Source organism: Copadichromis virginalis, linkage group LG17 (assembly GCF_057382275.1).
Source record: "Copadichromis virginalis isolate Kocher_CV1m ecotype Utaka linkage group LG17, C_Virginalis_male_GT1.1, whole genome shotgun sequence".
Taxonomy (NCBI): Eukaryota; Metazoa; Chordata; class Actinopteri; order Cichliformes; family Cichlidae; genus Copadichromis; species Copadichromis virginalis.
The window spans coordinates 16679036-16705337 of record NC_140634.1 but is presented as its reverse complement, the minus strand read 5'-3'; the positions used below and the strand labels follow the sequence as shown (position 1 = coordinate 16705337).

The window sequence follows — 26302 nt, the reverse complement described above, 5'->3', positions numbered from 1 at the left end:
AACCACTGATCAAAGCCTATTGAACAATGGCCATGAGCACCATTCACAGAGTTGGGGAACGGCTGCAATCACAACATCATAAGATGGTGAAAGATGTACCCTTAGGCCCCCTCTTCGATTCAGAGATGGTCTTTCCCTTTTCATGTAAATGGTCTCCTTGACTCTGCACTCACACCAGCGTTCCTCCCTGTCCAGGATGTTACATCCTCATCATTGAAAGAGTGTCCACTGGCCTGTAGGTGTAAATAGACTGCAGAGTCCTGGCCTGACGAGGTAGCTCTTCTGTGTTGTGCCATCCGCTTCGCCAGAGTTTGTTTGGTTTCCCTGATGTATAAATCCTGGCAATCCTCCTGGCACTTCACAGCATATACTATATTACTCTGTGTTGGGGGACCCGATCCTTGGGGTGCACCAGTTTTTGGTGTAACATGTTTTGGGGTTAAAAGCCACAGGGATGCTGTGTTTAGAGAAAATGTGTCTCAACTGTTCCGATATTTCTGACAGATAAGGGATCGCTAAAGGTTTTCACTTCGGCAGCAGTTGTCCATCTCTCCTTGATCACCTGGAGCTTTCTTTAGGAGCCTTCCCAGCTTTGACAAATGTCCAGCTGGGATATTTACATTTACTCAGTAGGCTGGTTTCAGTTATTGTGCAGATTTACTGTTCATAAGGTTGGGGAGACCTGCAGTCGGCTGAGACTGAAGAAGTCACTTGGGTGACTGACGAAACGTTTCTCCCACTGAAAACTCGACGTCCAGATAAACAGAATCAACCTTTTGGGATTTCCTTATCTGGATGATTGAGCATGCATCAAGACATTTTTGCCTCGTGTTTGTTGTAAAACAAATTTAAAGCTAGAAGGAACCATCTAGAAATGTTTGCCTACTTCTATGTAAGCTTTTTAACAAACAGTAACTCTTTCTGAATTTTGTGGAATTGAAAATGTGTTGTCAAGAAAACAGTGATGTAGCAGCATTATTTAATTCAATATGCTGTCTAACAGTCATCTATTAATGTATCACTGAGTTAAGGAGGAACGTTGGCGAAGTTCAGTTGTGTCGATGTTTAAATTTCCTTTAACTGACTGGCCTGCATGGAGAGAGGGTCTAAGTGATAGAGAGTGAATGGTGCTGTCTTTGTCTAGATCATCAGTTCTACCACACCATGTGGGGATTTCTTCTTCCGCTGCCTGACGTTAGAAACTCAGGAAGCATACGGAGCATCATCCAGGATATCATCAGTCAGCAAGAGTCAAGGCTCTGTACCCACTGAGAACAGAAGTTCAGACCTGACAGATATTGCCAAGGAGTGCAGTGAACTGGACCTCAACATAATTGTCATTTGGAAGGTAAGAGAGTTTAGTGATACATGGATGGATAGATGTGTAGCACTGTAGATATTTACAGATAGCGAGCACCAGTCTCGGTTTGCAAGAGCAGTTTATAACTGGAGATCCTAAAATCCAGACTACTGTAAATGTTTAAATGCTGGCTTTTTTATGGGATATAAAACACACAAAAATATATAGAGAGAATTTCTAATGCACATTAATCTATTCATCCAAATTGCAGCATAAAAATAAATAATGGAAGAAAACAAAAATACAGTTAAGTCCTCTGTGCGTAGCAGTGACAGAAATGATGGTGTGGTCTTACCACAGTTTAGAAATGTGTTCTTATCTCTTGAATATAAGTTGATCCAGCAGGAATAGTTATCTTAGGGGTGGCTCGCTATCACGGTTTCACAATCTCAGTTTTACAGGTTCACAGAGCAAAGTTGTCCACTCGGCTAAAACAAACAAAAATCAGGTCAAATCCTCATTCATAAGTAATCAGGATAGATTTTAACCATAAAGGCTGGAGTTGGACACAAGGTTTATAATATAAATGCATCTGTTCTCAACTTGCTTGGCAGTTTAATCTCTCTCCGTCACGCTGGTTTCTGCTATCCACACTACAGTCTCTTTCTCACACTTAGTGTTTTTTTCCTTCCACCAGTGAGTGGCGCTGTAGTTACAATGATTGATTGCCAGAAAATAAGATAAAAGAACAATACACCAAAAACAAAAATACAAGTCACCACCACCAATGAAATCATACATGCTCATACTCATTAAGGGATCATTCTTAAATGTGCAATATACATTAGATCATATTAACCCTGGATGGATATTTTGATGGACAATAACCATTTTGTGCATGTCTGTCTAACTAGGCTTATGTGGTTGAGGACAACAAACAGCTTATCCTGGAGGGCCAACTCCATGTTGCACTGCAGACCATCGGAAAAGAAGCCACTTCTTTGACTGCTAAGGAGGTACCGCAAGCTCTTTGTTTTTAGTCTATTTTTCTAAAATAAAACCAGCATAAGAAACCTAAACTTAATCCCACTTTTGATTATTCTTAGAAATAATGCAGAACTTTAAGCCCAAAAGCTAATATAATGTTTTATTTCAGGAGGGTTTTAAATATTTTATATAATGCTGGTATGATTACTTTTATTTGTTAGAGCAAGTCTTCTTTAATAGTGTATGTGTGTTCATCTTCAGGAAGCTCAGGAGATGGTGCTCCTCAAGTTTAAATCAGACCTGCCTCCTCCAGTCATTCTTCCCTCTGCAGAGTTTTGTCAGCTCATCAAAACCAATCTACACTACCCTGAAACCTGCACACACCCATTTGTGCAGGAAAGGTGAGGCACCTGCCGTGTTGTTTTTCCTAACACAATGTTTGGTCCAAGTGATTACAAAAGGTTATTAAACAGGTGCATCTCTCTGAAATGTTCTATCAGATTTAGAAACGTATTCTTCAGATAAGAGATGGGACAGACTACGAGCAAAGGTTAATGTATAGCTCTCGCTTTAAAAAAAGCTTTCACACTAGGAAAGCCCCCTGGGATCCATAGAGTTAAGTTAAACTCAAGAAGTTACTCCAGGCTGAACTAAATTATCTCATCAATTCTGTTTGGCACTGTGTTGGAAATGAATTCTTTTGAAGGTCTGCATAAGACCCTTAGGCACATAGACCAACACAGATTTCCTTTTTGCAAGTCTTTATTGTAACCATAACCATTAAGAACCACCAAATGAGGAAAAACATTCAAATTTTATGTGATCTCCTTATTTTCTCAAGTTTAGGATTATTTTGTCATCTTTACTGCTGGAAAATAAAAAGAAGACTGTGCAAAGTAATTAGTAAAGCAAAAGGCTGCTAGCTGGTTAGAGAGTGAGGTAGAAAGAAGAGAGAGGACAAATAACAATATAGGAGAAAGACGATTTAAAGGTTAATGGTATGCAGGTTACACAATTAAACATATGGAGAGTCAGAAGAGGTCAGTGTACATATTCAGTGGAAGCTCCTTAAACAGCCTTTGTCTATAGCAACATAAGAGAAGGTTCAGGGTGTTTTGATATAGCTATAAGCACATAAAGCATTATCACAAAGGAGCATTAAGCCTTACCTATAGTAGAGCTTGGATTTTATTCTGTCTCACATATCCAAACTCAGGATCAAATATATGATACTATGGGTTTTTATGATATGATGGTGGCCGATTATTTGGGACTGTTTGGCTTTGTTTGGATTTTTAAAAATAAAGTGATAAGTGAAGCTCTTTAGAAATAATGTCTTGCAGTTTTAAAAAATTAGTTGTGCGGCTTATAATAACCACATGCACAGAGCAGTTTTTCAGTGCCATCCTAAGACAGGATAATAAGATGTTACCATGTTTGGCAGTATTTAGCATTATTACATTTATCCATCCCATCCTCTGTTTGTAGACCTTTATTGTTTGTTTAGAATTTTTCCTATTCGCAAATATTTTTTTTGTTAATAAAAAGCTGCGTTTCTCTTTGTGCCTAGTCTCTGTTTGGTGCCAGTTACTCTGACTCTGTCCAACTGCTCCTTGGCTCAGGTAGATGTCATCATTGACTTAAGACACAAAAGCAGCAGGTAGGTTTCTTAAAACAACATGTGTTCCTTCCTCACATGATTACTTTGTAAGGAAAATGGAGACAAAACTGTTGTGGACAGTGGATTTCACTTAAATAAGACTGACGTTGCTCTTTTTCAGTATAAAATTCAGCTGATACATACAGTGGCTTGAGAAAGTATTTATTTTTCATATTACCTCAAGATATATTTTTTATAATTAAAATTTAGCTCAAGTTTAGATTGAACTCGGAATGACCATGGGGGAAAATGGTAGAAAATCTGAGCCACAGAAGTATTCAAACCCTTTGTTGTAGCTCCTAATTATCCTGTGATGCATCCTGGTTGAGTATCCACTAGTAGACAACTGAAAGAAGTCAACTCTCTATAGAGCATCTCAATTAAATTGCAGTGATACACACATTAGGACCAGGATGTAAAGCTTATAGTGTTCCCAACAGTACACGGGCCTCAATAACTGAAAAAGTAGACCATCAAGACTCCATTGAACTGTGTGAACAAATTGAGTCAAAGAGCAAGCATTTCTTTGGTTAGTTGATCCAACAGTAACCACAGATACTTGAGGCAGAATGTGAAGATGGTTTCTAACATGAGGTCAAAATAACACATTTTTCTAATATCAGGTGATAAGTTGTGACCTCTTAAATGTAGCATTCTTTTCCAAAAGTACTTGTTTTTTAACATAACACTTCTATTTGTCTCTTCCAGCCCAGAGTCCCTGGAGGTCCACAGCTCATTTGCTTGGGTGGGTCAGTCCCAGTACAAGCTGCAGCTAAAGCCCAAGGAGGTATTGTGTCTAACACTGCAAGCCTGTTTCCTTCAGGCGGGAGTCTACAATCTCAACACTCCCAGAGTGTTTGCCAAGCCATCTGAGCAGAGCATCATGTGTGAGACAAGTCAGCAGACGGCTACTCCTGCTCTTATAGTCATCAGCAATGCCTGAAACGAGCCCGATGGTCTTCAGGCACCTCTAGACCGTGCTGTGTGTTTTAACTCCATTCAAGGACCATTGACATAAATTCCTGGATAGACTGAGCATTTGTTCCGTCAGTTTTTGCAATACTGTAAGAAGAGCTGTTTACATCCTGAATTGTACATCTTTTTATTCAGTCTGCAGTCCTTTCAAAGGCAAAATGGGCACTGACGACTGAACCGCATTTGCTGCCCATTCTCTAACAGTCTACAATTTCATTATGCACACGTTGTATTTTGTTTCTGGACCAGTGAGTCAAACTGTGTTTAACCTCAACATATTGTCATTTAGCTCTTGTATGCACTTGAATTGAAATCTTTTCTGGAAATTATGTAATTTATTTATATATAACAAATTGGTTGTAAATAGAAAATAAAAGTCTAATGATACTGTAAAGGAATGTCAAGGTCATGGCATCTTTTTTTTTTTTTCCTGGTAATTTTGGACTACAGCCTCTGCATTATAGAATCAAATATTCACATGTGGTGGTTATTTGCGTAATTTAGCGAAGAAAGTTTGTAGCACATAATCTGGAGTACACTGAAACAAGACTTCCATGGCAGCTTACAAGACAAAGAGTACAATGAAAAAGCACTTTATTAATCCTCATTAGTAACTTATCACACCTAAAGGTCTCTTGTCTGTGTTACAGCAAATTACTTAGTTATCACAGTTTCATTTGCAGTAAAGTCTTGATTCAAGACAGTAGTTGTCAGAAAATGATTAGAAGTGAAAGTTTAGAGAAACTGACTCGCTATGGTAACCTGGTTTATAACAGGTTTACCACCTTAATTACGAATGACATGGATAATAACAGTTAGTGTTACAGTTGCTTTTTCAATTAATTTCTGTCTTCCCTTTTCTTAATTAATATTCATACGTGAGTTGGTGTTAATGAGACGTGTAAATCCCTGCTTTGAAGAAACTGGCCAGATTATTTTCACAATGAAAGTCAAACAACAACCATAAGTTCTCTTTAAAGCTGTACATAAATGTGCTTCTTTGGGTCACTCCAGCGAGTATCAGTCTCCTTGTTGGTTCACGAGTGGTTCATACTGTGACGATCGTCTGTAGAGAACATAGTGCTGAGTGATGAAAAGGATGTCAAACACGATGGAGAACAGACCCAGACCGAACTTTGTAGGATCACCAAACACCAGCTTCCACTCATCTGAGGATCAAAATTAATACAGAGATACCGTCAAAATGCTCCAGTGCTCACATCAACAGTACAGGTGGTAAAGTAGATGCACCTATTTTATCCATTTAAAAATCCTAATTCTTCTCAAGTTATCACTTCTCCATGCCGCCCACAGGGCGAGGTGACAACAATACCCATCAGCTTCTTATAGCTGAGGGGTAAAATAAGCACAGTAAACACACTTTTACTTTTCATGTCAACATTTCCTTTCTTTCCGTCGCTTCAGAAATCCTGCTTATTTCATTAAATATTTTTGTATGTACAGTAAGCAAACTACTGTAATTACCATTGTTATAAGACTGCAGAATCATCTGGAGAATGCTGAAGAATCCACCAGTGAAGTCCAGTAACACATTGCCAATGCTCCATCCTTCAGTACTCTGTCTTTTGTAGTTCATGTATGCCTGGAAACACAGGAAAGCCATCAACTGTATTCACTGCTGATAAAAATAAATATGGCATAGAACATTTGAGACTTGTACACTGCTCAAAAATCATCAGGTCATATCAGGTGAAGAGAGGAGGTGCCCCTCTAGTGCGCCTATTGTTAATTTCATTAACATTAAGCAGCTAAAACTCTTTAATAACCCCCTGCTAATTAACTGACCAAGATCAATAGCCCAACTTAATGACACACTCTAATTAAAAAGTGTTTTGTTTAGCAGTGTATTAATCAGGTTAGATGTGAACATTGTATTTCTAAAACATGTTTACTGTAATAAATCTCTAACATGTGGCACTGTTACTGTAAAAGAAATGTAGACAGATGCACCACTGGTGGGCAGTGAAGGTGGGCATCAAAACACATTAAATCGATGGAACATCCAACAACGCAAGATTTTTTTTAATATGGTTTCAGTCTAGTATTCATTATTTAATGTGCAAGTCCAGTTTGTGTTTGAGTCTTACCTGTGGGACATATTTGATAAGAGTCACTGCTAGCTTAATGTAAGAGAAATAGTAAAGGTAGTCCAGCCAGGTGATTGTTTTGGCTACAGCAACAAATAAGCTGATCAAAGCAAACATCCAGCCAATCAGCAATAACACCAAGGCCGTCCGAGAGACTCTCTGTCCACCCCTCTGTAAGAAAAATGGCACATTATACACCCGTCCTGAGTCTGAGACATCCTGCCAAACAAACTGACTCTGTGATAAAAGTGATTTTGAGAGTCATGTCGTATTCAGTCTTAACAATAAAGTCATTACATTAAATTATTCTGCTCCTCTGCTTTAAGTGTCTTAAAGCAGAAAGTCTGTAAGTATATGAAATGACATACACATACCTCATACACAGTAGCCTGGCTGAAGTAGACCAAACACAGCAGGACAGCATGGAGACTGAAGAAAACATCATTAGCAGTCACAGGGTTGATTCCATTAGGGTTCCTCTTCAGAAACTCCTCCTACAGGAGGAGCACACAGTAGCTTAACAAAAAGTATTATGTATGTATTATTCAAAACCTAATGTTATTCTATACAAAGGCAACAGCCACTAGGTGGATCGTCCAGTGTAGTCATGAAAAACATCAACTGATCATCAAGAAATGCCACAAATGGATGGAATGTCTTCAAATTCACAGACAGTTGAGTGAAAAGATCGTAGAGTTGTACTCAAGGAGACAGTATGTTAAATACAGTTATAAATCTAATTAAGCATTTAACTTTCAAAGGTTTCTCTAGACTCACTGGTACTGGCTGGTATCCTATTCTTCATGTGTATAAACAATGGAGTGTCCATTCAGTGGCTGGAGTTACCTTTATAGACGGTATCCAGAACAGTCCTATATTGAAGACGCTGTAAGCAATGAAACCCGTCAGGTTGAGAGCCAGGAAGTCAAAGTTGAGACCTACAACACTGAAGACAAACATGTTAGTTTTAATTTTGAGTAACTTTATTTTTAAAACATTCTACAAATTTCACACCACATTAAACCCAACACACAAGAGAGACTGAAGAGAAAAAGTCAGGGCAATCAATGTCATTCATTTTCTAGATTCTCCCTCCCCTCCGCCCTGTGTCAGATCTTTTCTTGATCTTGCCTGGTGTTGTAGGCCTTTGCCTCTACTGATATTGTGCCTAGACCTTGACCTTGTGCTGCCATGATTAGTGCCTCTGTGCTGTCTTTCAGTCCAGCTTTGTCCAGCCACTGGTAGGATTTTTAGATTTTTAGACTTCTTCTGCCTGCCAACAGTACATGCTGTGCAGTGCCCTGTCCTTCCACGATGATTCCTCTTCTTAGTTCCTCTTCTTGCTCGGGTCCTTTTTCAGGTTTCTGCTGCCCGAGGTATCTAATAAGCACACGATCACTTGTGGCTGATGCACTCATGGCCCTTTGCTGTTTTATCCTGAATAGCAGTTCTGACACTCACTAGTCCTCTTTCCTTCCTTCTGCTTGGCGTACAGTCTCAGGGTGCTGGACTTGGGGTGAAACCCTTCATGCATGGTAAAAAGCTTTCCTGTCTTGAAGTCAGTGACTTCTATTTTTTCCTTTGACCAGCTCTGACAACTAGGTTGGGCGTAGGTGTCGATTGCCTGGCTCTTGTTCTTTCCATTCAGTTTACTCCTCTGGCCGTGACTTATTCTCTGCAGGTAGTTGCAGCTTTTCTATAGTGGACTCTTCCTGGTTCTCATTTGCCTTCCAAGGTACTTACAGCTATCCTCAATTTCTGCAATGTTGTCTTCTAGTAGTACAATCCACTCATACCTGACTACCTTCACTCTTTTTGGGCTTGAATTGAGCTCGATATCTATGTAAAGAAGCTAACATAGATATGTATCCGTAGCCAGTCTTGTTAGGTGTAAATCGTGTCAAGGCCTGGTTCTGTCTAACTTTTCAAATTTGAAACCCTTTCTTGGGTGTCTGCCACTGCAATGATTACTGGATCATGTTCAGGGAGGTTGCTGTGGTCCAGTAACTGCTTGTCTCCTTAAATCTCTATGCTCTTGAAACTGTACTTGGAGACACAACAAACCTTCTGACAAAGGCACTGATTTATGTACTGATGTACCGCCTTATGCTACCAGTAGTGATTTACTTTAGCCGAATGCAAAACTATTAAAAACAAAAAGGGGGGGGGGGGGGGGGGGGGGGGGGAATCACACGTAAAACCATTTAGATAGATGTCAGTCTAACTACAAAATGATAACAATAATAAGAAGGAAATACATAGGGAGAGATAAAAGATGTTTGAAAACTACCTTTTTCTCCTCCAGTTTTCGAAGGCTTGTGGATAAAAAGACACTGACCAGGCCAGAAAGTAAATCCAACCAATGACTTCACTAATTATGGACAGGACATTGCTATGGACAACTATGAAGCGGATCCTGACAGGCACACTGGAAAAAAAGATATAGCTTATGTACACAAAGAAACTGGACAGTTAATCAGTTAAAAAATAAAATGGCAGCAGACATCAGCCGGCCTCTGGTGGATCCCTCCATCCATACAATACAATACAACTTTATTTGTATAGCACCAGCAGTACACCAAAGTGCTTTACAATAAAAACAGGAAAATTCCATCTCATCGTGAGCATCATTAGCTCTGAGTAGTGCAGAATTAACAACTTTCTATCTTTTCAACCATTAGCTTATAACCATTTTGAGATCCAGACGTTTTGCGTGACAAAAGGGGACAAAGAAACCACGTTTCAGTGCGTTTGTGCTCTGCTGCTTCAACCAATGTCTTGTAATAGCTTGTACAGTCTGGAGAGAATTAAAAACTTAACAGGAGATTCACTGGCACCAAGACTCAGTTTATAAGATTTGGACACCAAATTTGAAGAAGAAAGTGGTCACTTTAAGATATTCAATTATTGCATTCAGTGAAGGAAATTATTTTCTTCGTGCTGGACTGACACCCACCTGTTGAGCTCTGTGCTGTTGGTAACCAGATATGTGGTCACCTGACCAACATCATGGGCTGTCACATTAAAACTGACAGCGGTAGCTTGTACTGGCATCATGACCTAAACAAAAAACTCACATAGATTTTGGTCTCTGCCTACTGTCACAAATACATTTTGATAAAAAATAATAATTTAGTTTCACCAAACTTAGATAACGCAGGTCTGATTTTGTCTTATAAATTCAAAAAACAGCAGCAAAAGAGGAACTGGCCTATGATAATAGTTATGGACTCCATCAACCTCTGAGAGGCTCTTTTTATACCCAATCATTCTTTAACCTTTCTGTAATCAGAGGTGTTGTTGTGTTCATATTATGATATTACAAAGTTATTAAAAAAAACAAACATCCAACCTGACTTCCTCAAAAGTATCCTAGCTTGAAATGTTTTGTTAAGCCCATGTTTTGTTGCCTCATATGCAGCATCATTTTTTCATGTTTGGTTTCTTACCTCCTCAGGCACTGTGATTATAGACGAGTAGTTTATCTTGGAGCTGTGTGTTACATTTAGGTGAATCACAGCTGACTGGTTGAGAGGGGAACTGCACAAAGACACGAAACACCAAAGGGAACAATACAAATGTTAACGCTTGCAATAACAAAGTCTATATTAAATGCCAGTAGTAACACATCTTACTTCATATGGGTATAATATCGCTTCTCTTTGGTTCTATCTGCTATGTAATGTAGTTAACAATGGATTTAGAAAAGAAAAAACAGAAAGGTTGCTGATGACTGTGAGATGAAGTTCTGTATCCTTTAAAACTATGATGTAGCTATAAAAGTCTTGCAAATAATTCAATGTGTAGTACAAATGATAACTACAATTATTTCAATTAACCCAGAATCCAAAAAGGTTTTCCAGAATATAACTGTAAATGTATTACATGCTGAAAACACTGGTACTGTATACAGAATCGTTTTATTGCAATTTTAACAGGCTTTCTATTATTAAACACAGAAAGTACACTTATATATATCTACACTGGTAATATGGCTTATCTAAAATACTATTACCTGGAAGTAATAACGACGGCATTTTTAGAGTATTCCTCAAGTGTAACAGCCTGAGGAGCAAACAAACTCAATCTGGATTCTGAAGTACAAGCAGAGTTTTGGAGGGCAGCGTTAGTGTTAATTTCACATTTTATGTATTTTTCTGCAGTGAAACGGATTCATTTAATCATAACAGTTCATCACCAGACATGTTGGTCAACATCCAGAACACCAGCAGCTGAGCAGGTAGGCATCTCTTTCCCAAACCTTGGCCTGTCATCTCTGTAAAATTATGAAAACCTAAAGAAAAGAAAGCAGCCAGAAGTCATTGGAAATCAGAGCTATCCAATGCAATCATAATTATAGTGTAAGATAAGAGGATTAAACAGATACTTCAGGTAAAAATTAGGGGTGGGCTTTATACTGCATGTACGTGATCTATCGCAATTTTTTCCGTGTTTGATGAATAAATAAACCAGCTTAATTTCAGTTGTTTTATTTTGTCTCATGAATTCTTGTTTGATGTCCTTTTTGTTGCCGTGATCGTTTGTTTGTTAAAGGTCTAGTGTTGACCACAGAAAGAGACTTAATGTGACAGTATTGTCATTTGTGGAAAAACCTCTGTGTGCAACTGATGGTTAACAAATGGTTAAAATAAAACATTTCAATTCATTCAGACTTGTTGTATTCAAAGTTGAAAAAAATGGCCGATTTGAATGAGTATACCAGGGCAATTTTAGGCACTATAGGGTTGAAAATAAATATTTTTTTGGAGGCTTTTTAAACATATCATGATATATATTGTGTATCGCGATATATCCTCATATCGCCCAGCCCTAGTAAAAACTATTACTGAAAACACAATGTAGGCTGTAGATCATTTAATGTCTGTTATTCAAAGCCAAACACAGGTGAAAGTACAAAGGTCCTGTTTTTGTTTCATGTTTTAATAAGATTAATCAGATAAATATCTGTTTCCCGGGTTACCTGGATTTCATGTTAACTAGTTAGATTTGTTTACATATTTCACTCTCCGTGTTCCAGATGTTGCATCTGCAGATTTGTCAATTTCTGTGAGCAGGCTATATCATAGTTTATTTGACCTCACAAAAAAAAAGAAGACTGCAATTCCCAGGTCATGAAAATGCATATAGGTGTCAATATTATCTTCAGAGAACAATCCAAATTAAGCTAACTGCAAATGATTATAATACAGCTGCATTAACTCATTATATTGTATAAAATAAATAAATGTGCCTCATCATTCATCACACCTTTCATCACATCAGCTGGGCTGTTTGTTTGTGTTTATCCTCAGAGTGACTGATTTGATTTAAAATCGATAGTCATGATTTAAAAAGAAGACACTGAGTAGCGGATCACTCACGATGGAAACCAAAGTTTATCAATGAATCAGTTTGGAATAATTTCTTTCCAGTTGGCAGGTAAGTAAATGCTGTGTATTTCAGCATGAAACATGGCATAGAAAGTTTAGAAATGGAGCTGTAGTGCCTACCACTGATTTCATTGCTTCACCGACAAAAGTGATAACCAGCAGGTCATCCTAAATGCATGTCCATGTCAATATATTCTACGTTTAACATTACAAAACAGTGTTTCGTTAAATATACTGTATTAAATTAAACTTGTTGAGCTGATTCATACCAGTATAGCTTAGTAAAATAATTCACAGTTGTCTTCCTTGATATGCTGCCAACCTGCTTGAAAATTCTTCTCTTTTGGATATATGGTGTTACCCTCAGCCTTAAGGCTGCATGATTTGGTATACCTGCCCTTGATAAGTGGTGATAGTCACAGTCCACAGTCAAAAACTTTGCCTCTGTCCTAAAACTATTCACTTCGTCTTCATATGGAGTGTTTGAGGTGAGCCCCACGTAGCTCTGCTTCTCAATAGTTGGATTTTACTGATGTGCAGCAGAAATAAACTGAACTGACGGAACCTCCCCCACATTTCAGAAAATCTAGGGGATGTACCACAAGGAAGTTTAATACAACTATCACTGTTAGTATAGAGGGGTTTTTTTTTTTTAGTATAGCGCACCAAAGCCAAGTTTATATAGATCAGACAAGACAAACGCATCTTCCAAGGAATCAAATGCATCAAATGAACTCTAATAAAATAACAAAGTTGTCTGAGATAAAGCGATGTCTTCATCTTACCTATTTGGTCTGAAAGAACACGTACACACAAATAATAAAGCAATAGGCTTGCGTTAAGTAATGAACGAATAAATCTTTACCCGAACATATAAAAACTACTCGACAAAACACGTCCTCAGCTGTACTTCCCTAACAGATCACGGGATATCTTCTTCGTCCTATAACAGACGCTTCTATGTGTACTACTGCCCTCCGCAGGGTAACTCAGCTATAAAGATGCGTACAGATGAAATGGTGCTGCTGCTGCTGCTACATATGTAAAAGTGGATTGAATTGTTTAATGACGTTCAGGAACAAGATGTATTTTATTTTATTCAATCCCCACTGCAGCCAAGTCAACATACATTGTCAGATCGGCATGTATGCAGCACACTGACTGCACACATACGCTGCAACACCAGCAGTAACCCTAACCGTATGTCCTTACGTTAAATAAACATCATTCATTTACCGTTTGTCGTCTGTATTCTGAATTGAAAGCTCCACACAAGACAGAATTATTCTAGAGTGCGAATTATTAAATGCGTACATTTAATAATTATTAATTAAATATATGCTAATCTGATTGGTACGCTAAGATGACTGAACACCTCGGCGATTTAAGGAGCCAACCCACCACCACCAGGTTTGACTTCAATGTCATTTTAGTTACGTCAATAACTATAAAATACTCATTTGGGAAGCATGAGTAACATCGTACCAAATCGTAACAGAAAACGAAAATCAGAATCCCCTCGCCCCGGAACGTTTTTGGGCCATATACTGTTTCACTGGGACCTTTATTATATCAACTCCTGTGTCCGACCTTCTATTGAAGAGTTTCCTGTCACAGTTTAGCAACCTTTCCAATGCTCGACATGTTTATAACCAAACTTTGTGCTTCACGTGGTTCGTTATCAAGGTTAGACTGCTGTATTCATGTTTACAAATATATTTATTTCTTTTGTTGGTTTTGTTTTTTAAACATTAAACTCTCTTAGTTCAGACGAAGAGTCATTTTCAAATTCCGTTCAATCAAGGAGGCTAATGTTAACGTTATACTTGGAAAAGAGAAAAGTGTTGCTTAGATTGGATTTGTCTGTGGCATGCTTTTTATGTGTCTGTACTGATTTTCTTTCGTCTTTCAGTATAGGCAGCTGTGTTTGGCCTTTGTTCACCCGTTCACATCGGCACGGCCAGGCTAAGCTGCTCCACACTCAGATTCCTCAGCTTAACTCTAACAGAGCGTCAGTTGCATGCTGTGGTCGGCAGAGATACGAGAGGATGTATCCTGTGATGTTAGTCCGTCCTGATGGGTCAACAGTCAGCATCAGATACAAAGAACCCAGACGCATCATAATGGTTAGTTTACCATATCTAAAAGCCAGTAATCCCCTGGCTTGCTGTTTGTCATGAGTCTTATAGATGTGCAGTCTCAAAGCAAAAAAGAAGAGATCATGTAAATTACATCATCACTGTTATTTTCTAAGACCTGTCATTTTTCAGTTAGATGACTTAATGAGCATATATGAATTAGAGGTGGGAATCACCATACATCCCACGATACGATATTATCACAATACTTAACGCACGATACGATATTATCGCAATTTTTAAAAATATTTTGAGATATTCAGATTCTGTACATAAAGGTAAACTTTATCAATATTCATTTTCTCTAATAACAAAGTCTCACACTCAGTCTTTCTCTCGTTTCAGTCAGTTTTATTGTTGACAAACTGAACGGTTTTTATTACAGTCTAGTCCAACTTAACTGAATGCAACCATCTGGTACAATTATAGCTATTCTGAACTATGCAATTTATGAAAACTATGCAGCCCATTCAGCAACTGAAGAATTTAAAAGTAAATTAAAACAAAATATAATTTTACATTAAATAAAAAAGTTTTAAACTTAATTAAAATAAAACATGTCTTAAATTAAAATAAGTAAACTGTCATGTTTATTGCTGCCATAAAAAAAGTTAAACCCATTTGGACAGTGAAGGAATGTCAGGATTCTTGCTCAGAAAAAGGATCAACATGCTCTGAAGTCAGAGCACAAAAACCTTTTTGTAACAAAATATCGATTTCTGCTGTCCCTGTATCGATACATTATTAGCAAACAAAATATCACGATACTACACAGTATCGATTTTTTCCCCCACCCCTAATATGAATAATGTATGTATTTGTCTAAAAGAAATTTACAGTTAGTTTTTCCAACATTCTACTGTATACAACCCAAACCCAGCTCTCCACATGCTAATAAGAGGAAAGCAGACTCAATAGATAATTAAAAAAAAATAACAAATTGCTCAGGTCCTGTAGCAGAAGCCAGTGAGCATGTCACTTAATATTTTGCTTATGTGAGCTGATGTGTTGTTTTTAATTTTATTTTATTCATCTGTTTTGAAAGATGCCGGTAAATCTGTCTACTCTGTCAGAAGAGGAACGTCGAGTACGGCTGAAGAAAAGAGAAGTGAAGAAGCCTCAAAAACAAACAGGAGTCCAGTATGAAGATGATTTCAAAGTGGACAAATATAGCCACTTGTGGAAGAAGAAATAAGAGTTTTATATGCAAATGCAAAGCATACTCTTACAGTATCCATAAAAAATAAGTTATGTGTCTGTGTTTTGTTTTTTGTTTATTCTTAAGTGATACTGCAAAATGTCAGGGATCACCAACTGAATTGCGATTGAGTTGTACTTGGGTAATGTCCACACCAGTTCAGTTTTTAATCCCCCTTGAAACAGAGACTTCTGGAAATACTGCTGAACTTGACAGTATTTTAGTCTGTAAGGCAGAAACAGACATTTCAAAACAGCAGACATTGATTGGCTTCTTGGATCTTAGTGAGTCCTTTCATGATTTGGCATACCCATCACATAAAAGAAAATGGCCTTGACTATGGCTACTGATGAATTTTATATATTAGTTGCTGAGCATGCTAGGGGCATTTTTGCAGTGAAAGGTAGAATTTTGTTATGCTACTACTGCATGAAAGAAGCATAGAAGGTATGTGTCCGTGTATGTTTTCAGTCATGTTGCTATGAACAGTAAAAAAATATATCTTGTTGTTTTATGTTGCTGTTTCCTTGTTTATTTTCAATAAAGTAAATTGAAAAGTTATGTAGACTCGTACCTTTTGGTTAAAAATAGAAGGGTAGGGGTTTTCATCAGGAACAACTTGAGTTTCAGTGAGCTTGTGTTCTTCCTACTTTTCCTTCCTATGATACTGTATGTTATATTCTCTGTTAGTGGTAGTTTGCAGAGTAGTTGTCAGGTGAAGGCAGTATTAAAAAAACTTGTCTGTGGGCTACTCTTGGTTGTGCTGTTGTTAGTTTGTCAGTCAGCTGCAGAGAGAAGCAAAGGTATGTTGTATAAAGAGCTTAAGAGAAAGTGTTAAGAACAAAAAAGAGAGTCTCCACTCAAACCATTGTCTGTACTTTAAACAACACTGTCATAGCCACACTGTTACAAAATGACCGTGATGTCATGTCATATCTAATGCAGGCTGACAAGTCATTTAATGAGTGATGGTGTTGGTTTGCTCAAAATTGCTGATGATTATTGGTTAGTTAGTCTAGTTAACTGTGTTTTTATTTATTTTTTGTTAAATGTTTTCAGATGTAACATATCTTTTCTGCAGTCTGATCTTTGCAGAGCATCTAAAACACAGCGACCTGATATACTGAAGAGTATATGAAGCGTTGAGTAAATTAGTCACGTATTTCATATGCGCATCCTGTGTATTTCTTTAAAGATTATTTTATATAATTTCAGTGCAAAATATACTTCCGTAGACATTACAACTATTCATTGCAATCTAGTTATATGCTAGTGCTAGTGTACTTACTTCACTCTCCAGCAGGGGTCGACAGTGCACCAGTGGGTTCGCCAGACGCCAAAAACCACACGAGCAATTCTCGCGAGAATTCGATTTGTGTCCTTGATAAGTCCGAAATGGGGTACTGGGACCTACTGGAAGGTACAGACTGTGTGGAAAAAACATGGATTACTACGAAACTTGGCACGGCTTTAGGTAACTATCGTTGGTGACATAATTACTTGCAAGTCATGTTGTGCAGGGTCGTGAAAGCAGGTCATCTGTGTGGTGGGTTAGTCAACGCTTTTGAACTTGCAGATTAAGATTGCCTAGCAAGCTACATACGGCTAGGTTTGCTTTTGCTAAAGGATGGACCTGGGTTTCCTAAAATACAAACGTTCAGTGAATTATTTAGTTAGCGGTGCGTTTGCTTCAGCTCAGCAGATAATCACGTAAACCAGTACTGTAAGATTTTTAAATTACAACCTAGAATACCTTGAGATAGTAATGGGCGATGAAACAATACAGATGAACATGGCGCCATAGCGTTTCCTCGATACAAAAATCAGACACGGTCAATATGAAGTCTGTACGTGACTGTTTTGTTAGACTACACGAACAACCAACGACCGTGACAATAGCGCCATGCTCAACTAATAGGTTGACGCACACATGCTTTGTGGAATAACCAGGTCGTAATCTCCCAAAAAATGATTGCCGATGTTTCTGTGTTTGTAATATTTTTGCTTATATTGGTAAATAGGCTTTTGACGACGTGACTTACGAAGGGGCTACATATAAAATATAGAAATGACCTGTTTCGCAACCATCTTACTCACAGGTCTCAAACTTCAATGACTTGGCGACCACTGCTGGCACTGTCATCTCATTGGAAGCCCTCTGGAGTGTTTGCGTAGTAACAAGCCTTGAACTGTACTTGCTTTTATTAAAGTTCACTGTCAAGACCAGTTTCTCACACGGTTCCAAAAAGGGGCATTACACGACTGAAAACTCTGGACAGCTCTTGCAAGGATGAAGGGAACTCTCAGAAACTTTGCAGTCTGGTCTGCTTTTCCCTGTGCCTCTCGGAACTTAGTTTTCAGTTCACTGTTGCACCGCAAGTCAGTAAGTTCATTTTGCAGCATGCTGGGGACACTCTCATCAGCTGAGAAGGGGTCTGCAAAAAGCTGGACAGTGCTCTGTCTGTTTCATGCCACACCAAACTGCTCAGCTGCTGACGCATATCTCTAGCTTTGGTTGGGCCATACATGGGACACAAACTCAGCATTTCTTCTGTCACCTCAAACTAATGATCAACACCTCTGATGAAAATTGCTGAGCATTGTCAGTACTTTCATCAAGCGCCACGGAGTGGCAGTGAAACTTCGACCTTTGTTCATAGATATTACTTGATAATGTATTATTCCGCTCTGCCACGTTGTTTGCCGACAGCAACGTTGTTGAACAAACTTTTTTTTTTCTTTCTTTCCTCTTCATTGAATGGCTTCCCTACCTTAGCGATTAATTGACTAATCACATAACCTGCTTTGAAGGCAGCATCAGTGTCCTTACTGGCTTTGTGGAAAAGTTCTTGCTGGGATAGTAGTCCTCTTTGTAGCTGTTTGGCTCATTTTCTCCTCTCCCTTGTTCTTTCCATAATGCTCTCCATGTTTAGTCGCATAATGACGCTTGAGATTATATTCCTTCAGAATAGCAAGTTTCTCCTTACCTAAAAGGCACATCACCTACACCCAACTCAACAAAGAAATACAGCAGTGTCCATCTTTCCGATGTCGGCGTTCGTCATCCACTTTCCTTTTCAGTTCAAACGTCTTCTGCTAATATAATACTGCTAATTCCTTGAGACCTCTGATCTTAATGACCGTGTTCTATATTCTAATAAATCTTTTTTAGCCACTTAACATGTTTTATAAAGATATTTTATTTGTTGCAATTTAACAACAGGTAGAAATACAAGGGACCGAGACGAGGTTGCGGCCATGAGCGATGCAACCGCTCTGGAGCCTTGGCGCAGCTTGATGAGCGAACCAGTGCGCTGGCCACGTCTGCATCTTGGGCAGTGGCGTGCTGCTGCACCTCCAACCAGAATTTCAGTTAGGTCGTCAGGGTCGATGAAAACCAGGGGAAAATACCCAGAGGAACGTCCAATCTCTAAGAGGTCCTCTATGGTGAAAACACGCAGTACAACAGGGTGGAAAGATGAGTGTCAGGGGTCATTTGTCACAGAAGGATTTCACAAAGGTGAAAGGGAAGGTTTACAAGACTTTAGTGAGACCTGCTATGATGTATGGTTTAGAGACTGCAGCACTAAGAAAAAGACGGGAGCAGAATATTTTCACTGGGAGTGATCAGAATGAACTGATTATAAATAAATACAAGTTGCTGTCAATTTAAAAACTCCTTCATACCAGCTGGTCTAAAGTGATTGTGATTGTCAGCCCTACAGCAAAACTGACTTTTTTTTTTGTTTTTCTAAAGTTTCTTAATTTGTTTGTTTTGTGTGTTTCAGGGCTGGTTGGTTCAGCTTATCACATAGTGGCGTTCCAACCTGACTCTGCAGTGGCAGCGTTACAGAGGGCTACCAACTCAACAGTTACCATGGGTAAATGTATTGTCATTCAAAACTCCACAAGAACTTCAGTGTATGTGGTTTATGTTAAATCTGTCTGCATGTCTGAAAACTCCACTCCTTAAGGTCAGAAGCACTGAGATTTTTCCAGTTTCTTTAGTACTGGGAAGATTAGGAATTGCCGTAACTTTTGTAATGATTCACAGGTAGTGATAATGATAATAGTAATAATTATGATGATGATGATGATAACATTATCATCAACAACGACTGAGTAAGGTTCTTTATCTATACACAGTGATTTTCTATGATTCCATACTTTAAATAATTGTGTGAAGTAGGGCTGCGCAATTTTGCATAAAATGAGAATCACGATTTTTTTGGCTTAGAATTGAGATCACGATTCTCTCACGATTTTCTTTTCCAGTATAAATATTTATTGCACTTATTAACTGCACATCAACTTCATAACAGTTGAGACTGAACATAAAAACAATAAATAAACATAAAAACAACAAATGTCTCACGTTTTGTGGTTGCCACAAAATGTTGTACTGCTTGAAATTCCGTCTCCACCGTTGCTCGACGCTGCGTGTATAGAGCAGGTAGTGCAACAATAGAAAAATAGTTGCGGGACGGCACTGTGTAGCGTTTGTCTAGGGTGTTGATCATTTTCCAAAATCCCTCGTTTTGCACAGTCTTGATGGGAGCCATATCTTTGGTCAGGTGATAAGTGATAGCCTCCGTAATTTCTTTGTGCCTGCGGGAGTTCGGCGAGTATAGGGAAGCGCTGTATAAGGTTCCCGTTATTGATGTTTGGGTGGCTGACCGGGACGGATTTTCTCCTGTCACTTTCTCGTCATCCCTGACGTGCTCTCCGTTGTTTTTTCCCTGCTAATTTAAGCATCACACGGCACAGCTTCTGTATCACGTGGTATAAGGCTCCGCCCTCGTCATTTGTTGAGCAGGAAGAGTGAGCGCTTGTTTTCATGCAGATTACGTCCCGGATCAAAATGCGGTGCAATCGTCGTCGTCTTTTTTTTTTTTTTTTTTTTTTTTTTTTAAATCGTTGTCATTAGGAAATGAGATCGCACATAAGCATGAATCGAGATCGCGATTTTCTAACGATTAATCGTGCAGCCCTAGTGTGAAGTGCTGCCCTGATGGCAATAAAATTCTAAGTGCAAAAAACCCTCCGAACACAACTTTTGTGGTTTTGTTTTTTAATTCCTTGAACATCACTGCACTCAATATCGTCACTTCTTTGACTAACTAATTGAATTTACAACAGTAAATTATTTTTCTAGTGCAGAAATGCCATCTGAAAACACAGCCTTAAAAGGTCATTCATTCATTCATTCATTCATTTTCTTATAGGTTTGTAAATCATAAAAGTTTTGGCCAAAGTAAAAATGCACTATATTGCCCAAAGTATTCACCCGCCCAAATAGTTGAATTCAGGTGTTTCAATAACTTCCATGGCCAACGGTGTGTAACATCCATCACTCTGGCATCCCGAGTGCTTCTGCAAACATTTTTGAAAGAATGGGTCACACTCAGGAGCTCGGTGAATTCCAGCGTGGTACCGTGATAGGATGCCGGTCACTGATAAATAGTCGACAGTCAACGGTTGGTGGTATAAGGGCTGCAATGATTCATTGACTAATTCGAGTAATTCAATTATAAAAACATCCATAAGACAAATTCTTTGCTTCGATGCTTCATTTAATACACGGCTCTGTAGCGTGCCGACGTGTTAAACGCGACTGTTTGACCCACATTTTCGACTGAAAACAGACCTGCATACAAACGTATTTAGGAACAGCATATAAATATCAAAAAGTTTGACATTGAGCGCATACACACACCCCAGAGTTTCAGCAAAAAGACTGTTAAACAGCAGCAGCAGCAGTGATGATGATGGTCTCATAGTTTAACATGGAGCTGAATATTCATTAATGCTCTTAATAACACCGGTGTTTCTTATCCAGTTAACTGATAGAATAATCATTAGATTCATTCATTCAGTCATTAGAGCTCGGCTTAGCGCCTTAGTTCCAGTGAAAGGAACTCTTAATGCTTCAACATACAAGAATTTTGGGCGTTTTCATGCTCCTAACTTTGTAGGAATAGTTTGGGGATGGCCCCTTCCTGTTCCAGTTGTGCACCAGTGCGCAAAGCAAAGTTTTATAAATACACGGATGAGCGACTTTAGCATGGAAGCACTTAACTGGCCTGGACAAAGTCCTCAACTCAACCTGACAAGCTGTGGGATGAGTTAGAGCAGAAACTGCGAGCCAGGTCTTGTCTGACCTTACAAATGCGCTTCTGGAGGAATGGTCAAAAATTCAATCTCAGGTTTGCAGTAGGGCTGGGCCATATCATACCGTTCACGGTAATACCGGTGTAATTTTGGGCAACGATAAGAAAATTAAATATCGCGATAGAATATGGGTAGAACGCGCATGCGTTGTGCCTTTGTTTTCATACGCACATCGTGGAAAAACCACGGTGTATGAGAAGGGCGAAAGCGGATCGTTGAATGAAACGGATGAACCAGAATTGGTTTGTGAAAAAGCTGCAACTTCAGTGGTGTGGAACTGGTTTGGCTTTCGTCCGTCAGATACACAACAAAGCACTATTTTTGGTAGAGCATGCTAGCGGGCCGTCGTTATTACCGTGTTTTTTGATAAATACGGCACACTTAAAATCAATCCTTTGATTTTTCTGACAATCGACAGTGCCCCTTATAATCCCGTGTGCCTTATGTATGAATTCTGGTTGTGTTTACTGACCTCGAAACGATTTTGTCATACACGACGCTCGAAAATCTGAAATGTTTTTGTACAACTTTGCTAAGCTACAAAGCCGCACCGCTTGATGGATTGTCGGAGCATTACGGCTACCGTAGGCAGGAGCCTCGCGGAGTGATACGTACTGTGCTTCAACATAATATTACTGTGTGTGTGTGAGTGTGAGAGACTTCTTTTTATATTTTGTGGATATTCTACATGGTTATGCTGAGGATATGTCGGCCAATTTCCACTGGAAATGCCTTTTGGTTAAACTGTCAGCAAGGATTTGCATTTGCACTGTTAGATTTTTTTTATATAACTTTAATGCACATAAAAAAGCAGCTGCTTGTTTAAGTGAAAATACATTGATTTTTTTTTTTTGCACTAATAAAGTTGTGGAGTTGTAAAGTATTTTGTCTAGTGTCAATTATATCGTCAATTATATCGTTATCGCAAATTTTCAAATGTATATCGTGATAAATATTTTTGGTCATATCGCCTGCTCTAGTTTGCAGTACACAACAAGGATATATTTTCTATGTTCAGTCCTGTAGTGGGTTTAGCTGTTTTAGCTGCTGATCTTTGGATCCCATAATTTTTTTTCTTTTTTTTGGATGACTGAAATAATGAGGGAAATTGTCTTCCTGTTTTCAGCTGCCATGGGAGCCATCTTTGGAATGACAACATGTCTCAGTGCTCAGGCCCGTGAAGCTCCAGACGACCCGCTGAATTATTTTATCGGTGGCTGTGCCTCGGGGATTTTTTTGGGAGCACGAAGTAAGTATCAGTCCTGACAGATGTGACTAGACAAGAATTCAAAATGTTATTTATTTTTTTCAGGAACACAACAAAAGTTAGTCCTTTTTAAATAAAAAGTGTGATGTGCAATTAACACACTACACTCTTTAGAGCATATTTGTGCTAATGTGCCACAATAATAATCAGCTGTATAACTAAAATGAACTTGGACTGCACTGGAGTGTAATTCTAAATGACATTTTACTTGATCATACTTACTACGTCTGCATAAGTTTCAAACAGTCCCTTTTTTGTGTTACTTATTGCTGAGAATCACAGCTGTGGACCTTCTGCACTATTTCTTATAGCACAATGGATTGTGGCCAAAAGAAAAACCCCTTATTGGCCAGTATGAAGAATATATAAATATAAAATTCACAAGAATTTAAAGATATGTTTTCTGTATACTTTCTTTAAATCTTAGAGTAAGTCCCAGTTCTTTGTGTAAACTCCGCTCTGCTGCTTGAGGAAATGCTGCTTAATGAGAAGTTTAGGAATTGCAGTGACTCTTATCATCACTAACAGGTGATGATGGTAGACGGCTTGTTATGGCTAATTAAATCTGTTCTGAACATTTTTCATTTAAAGTCACAGTGGGGATGGGAACTGATAAGAATTCAGCGATTCTGATTCTAATATCAATATCTCTTATTGATTCCCTTCACGATGCTCATTGGCTCCACTTTGAGTCACCACCATCTCTAAGCTGCTTTTCAAAGACATTAATAATGTGCTGTGTGGTCAAATGTTTGTGCATGTTGGACAACCGATTTCCTTCAGGGATCATACATACTGTTAGATTCTGTTCAGTAACAGAGAAAATGTCTCTGCAGTTCTACAGTAGCATTTGGTTTGCCTAATTAAAATCATACTGTGTGCTGTGTCTGTGTGTGTGTCTCCAGCTCACAGTGCTATAACTGGTACATCTGCGTGCCTGGGTCTTGGAACACTGGCTTTCTTTACAAAAGTGGGCAAGATGGAGGGATGGAAACTTGCTGGACCACCTAAACTATAAGAGGAAGATGCCCGGAAGATTGTTATATTGTAAAAAATACCTAATGTAATAAAGTTTTTTTGAAAAAGCCAAAAACATGTTGGTTCATTTTATTTGATTTCATTTTACATTTGAAAACACTTTTAATTTAACTAGCTGTTGATGTAGAAACTGGAAAAAATGTTTGGCTATAGCTGTGTCATATGGTTCTTATGTTTACAAAGGTTTGTGTGTCCTATTTTAAAAAAATAGCCTGGAAGTAGCCTAGCTCCTAATAATGTCATTTATTTACACATGCCGCAAAATGTGCAAAAACGTATTTCTGTGTAATTTAGTGTTAAATATTATTGTTAATGACATTAACAAGCATTTTTGTTAGACAGCAGGAAAGTCGGATGGTTGCCAGAATTGATTTATTGAAAATTTGCCAGCAGTGCAATGAAAAAGCAAATCACAGCAACACTGAGTGAAATGCTGCGTACAGTACACATGCATCACCTTCTAATTTTCTACTTTTCACATATGTTTGTGGATGTTGACAGGAATTTTAACTTTTTCTCAAGTTCAAGACTCATTTCCAGTTTTTGGAAAACAAATGAAAACAAAACTGATGTAGTGCAGACTACAAAAGCATACTTCAGAAGATGGCACTGGTCACTGCAAACTCATAAAACAGGTTTTTCTGGTTGAAAGCTGCAATTCCGCTGTATAAGTAACTATTGTGTCTTTTTTATTTTATTTTATTTTATTTTAAATGAAGAAAAAAAAAGCAACTTCAATAAAAGTTGTGAAATCCAGCACCAACTCCCCACTTTACTGATGCTTAGTTGCAGGTTCTTCAATTCACATCAGACTTGCCAAGCAGGAAGAGCCATTCCTGAGTCAATTATGCTCAAAGGATATATAAAAGTACAAGATGCTTCCAGACTCCCAAACAATTTTTATTCAGTTAAACATCAGTAGGATGCAAAGGAATAACAAAGTACCATGCAACAGACAGGTTCAAAATATGGGAAGTGGACTAGTTCTTACAGTGGGGCAAAAAAGTATTTAGTCAGCCACCGATTGTGCAAGTTCCCCCACCTAAAATGATGACAGAGGTCAGTAATTTGCACCAGAGGTACACTTCAACTGTGAGAGACAGAATGTGAAAAAAAAATCCATGAATCCACATGGTAGGATTTGTAAAGAATTTATTCGTAAATCAGGGTGGAAAATAAGTATTTGGTCAATAACAAAAATACAACTCAATACTTTGTAACATAACCTTTGTTGGCAATAACAGAGGTCAAACGTTTACTATAGGTCTTTACCAGGTTTGCACACACAGTAGCTGGTATTTTGGCCCATTCCTCCATGCAGATCTTCTCGAGAGCAGTGATGTTTTGGGGCTGTCGCCGAGCAAAACGGACTTTCTATGGGGTTGAGGTCTGGGGACTGGCTAGGCCACTCCAGGACTTTCAAATGCTTCTTACGGAGCCACTCCTTTGTTGCCCGGGCGGTGTGTTTTGGATCATTGTCATGTTGGAAGACCCAGCCTCGTTTCATCTTCAAAGTTCTCACTGATGGAAGGAGGTTTTGGCTCAAAATCTCACGATACATGGCCCCATTCATTCTGTCCTTAACACGGATCAGTCGTCCTGTCCCCTTGGCAGAAAAACAGCCCCATAGCATGATGTTTCCACCCCCATGCTTCACAGTAGGTATGGTGTTCTTGGGATGCAACTCAGTATTCTTCGTCCTCCAAACACGACGAGTTGAGTTTATACCAAAAAGTTCTACTTTGGTTTCATCTGACCACATGACATTCTCCCAATCCTCTGCTGTATCATCCATGTGCTCTCTGGCAAACTTCAGACGGGCCTGGACATGCACTGGCTTCAGCAGCGGAACACGTCTGGCACTGTGGGATTTCTGCAGCACAAACCAGCACAAACGTAGCACAAACGTTTGATACCACTTTTGTTGGATTTGGGTAATGTGGGGGGGCTGGTTGACCTTTTGACCTTTACATTTTCATTAATATCTTTAAAACAGAAGCAGCACAAACGAAAATTTTAGCAGCACAAACCAGCACAAACGTAGCACAGTTGATTGACACCCATTTTGTT

General features: G+C 38.7%; 4 protein-coding genes across 7 annotated transcripts in view; 3 read left to right on the top strand and 1 right to left on the bottom strand.

Moving 5' to 3' along the window:
• Positions 1-5320, top strand: part of trappc8 (trafficking protein particle complex subunit 8) — a 31666-nt gene extending 26346 nt beyond the window's left edge. For both annotated transcript variants that reach the window (XM_085437245.1, XM_085437244.1), the window contains 5 exons: positions 1145-1348; positions 2215-2316; positions 2549-2688; positions 3858-3947; positions 4656-5320. In XM_085437245.1, coding sequence (XP_085293371.1) covers positions 1145-1348; positions 2215-2316; positions 2549-2688; positions 3858-3947; positions 4656-4890 — 771 coding nt within the window. In that variant the 3' untranslated portion in view covers positions 4891-5320. The remainder of the gene's footprint in view (positions 1-1144; positions 1349-2214; positions 2317-2548; positions 2689-3857; positions 3948-4655) is intronic.
• Positions 5321-5499: 179 nt separating this feature from the next.
• On the bottom strand, positions 5500-13927 carry ctns (cystinosin, lysosomal cystine transporter). Of its 3 annotated transcripts, none has more exons than XM_085437248.1 (11): positions 13906-13927; positions 11229-11324; positions 11046-11124; positions 10480-10570; positions 9987-10090; positions 9321-9458; positions 7877-7976; positions 7405-7524; positions 7031-7201; positions 6408-6525; positions 5500-6091 (listed from the first exon to the last, which is right to left on the bottom strand). In XM_085437248.1, exons 2-11 carry the CDS (start codon positions 11302-11304, stop codon positions 5943-5945), a joined length of 1146 nt encoding a protein of 381 aa, XP_085293374.1. In that variant the 5' UTR covers positions 11305-11324; positions 13906-13927; the 3' UTR covers positions 5500-5942. The 3 variants fall into 3 exon arrangements, with proteins under 3 accessions (XP_085293374.1, XP_085293373.1, XP_085293372.1); XM_085437247.1 differs by lacking the exon at positions 13906-13927 and adding an exon at positions 13286-13366; XM_085437246.1 differs by lacking the exon at positions 13906-13927 and adding an exon at positions 13206-13356.
• A 54-nt stretch (positions 13928-13981) lies between these two features.
• On the top strand, positions 13982-16317 carry mrpl55 (mitochondrial ribosomal protein L55). The gene is made up of 3 exons (XM_085437251.1): positions 13982-14106; positions 14333-14546; positions 15604-16317. The coding sequence occupies exons 1-3, from the start codon at positions 14054-14056 to the stop codon at positions 15751-15753; spliced, it is 417 nt and encodes a 138-aa protein (XP_085293377.1). The 5' UTR covers positions 13982-14053; the 3' UTR covers positions 15754-16317.
• Positions 16318-17116: 799 nt separating this feature from the next.
• On the top strand, positions 17117-24989 carry ndufa11 (NADH:ubiquinone oxidoreductase subunit A11). Its single transcript, XM_085437250.1, has 4 exons — positions 17117-17230; positions 19545-19637; positions 23054-23176; positions 24100-24989. The coding sequence occupies exons 1-4, from the start codon at positions 17152-17154 to the stop codon at positions 24210-24212; spliced, it is 408 nt and encodes a 135-aa protein (XP_085293376.1). The 5' UTR covers positions 17117-17151; the 3' UTR covers positions 24213-24989.
• Positions 24990-26302: the final 1313 nt, after the last annotated feature.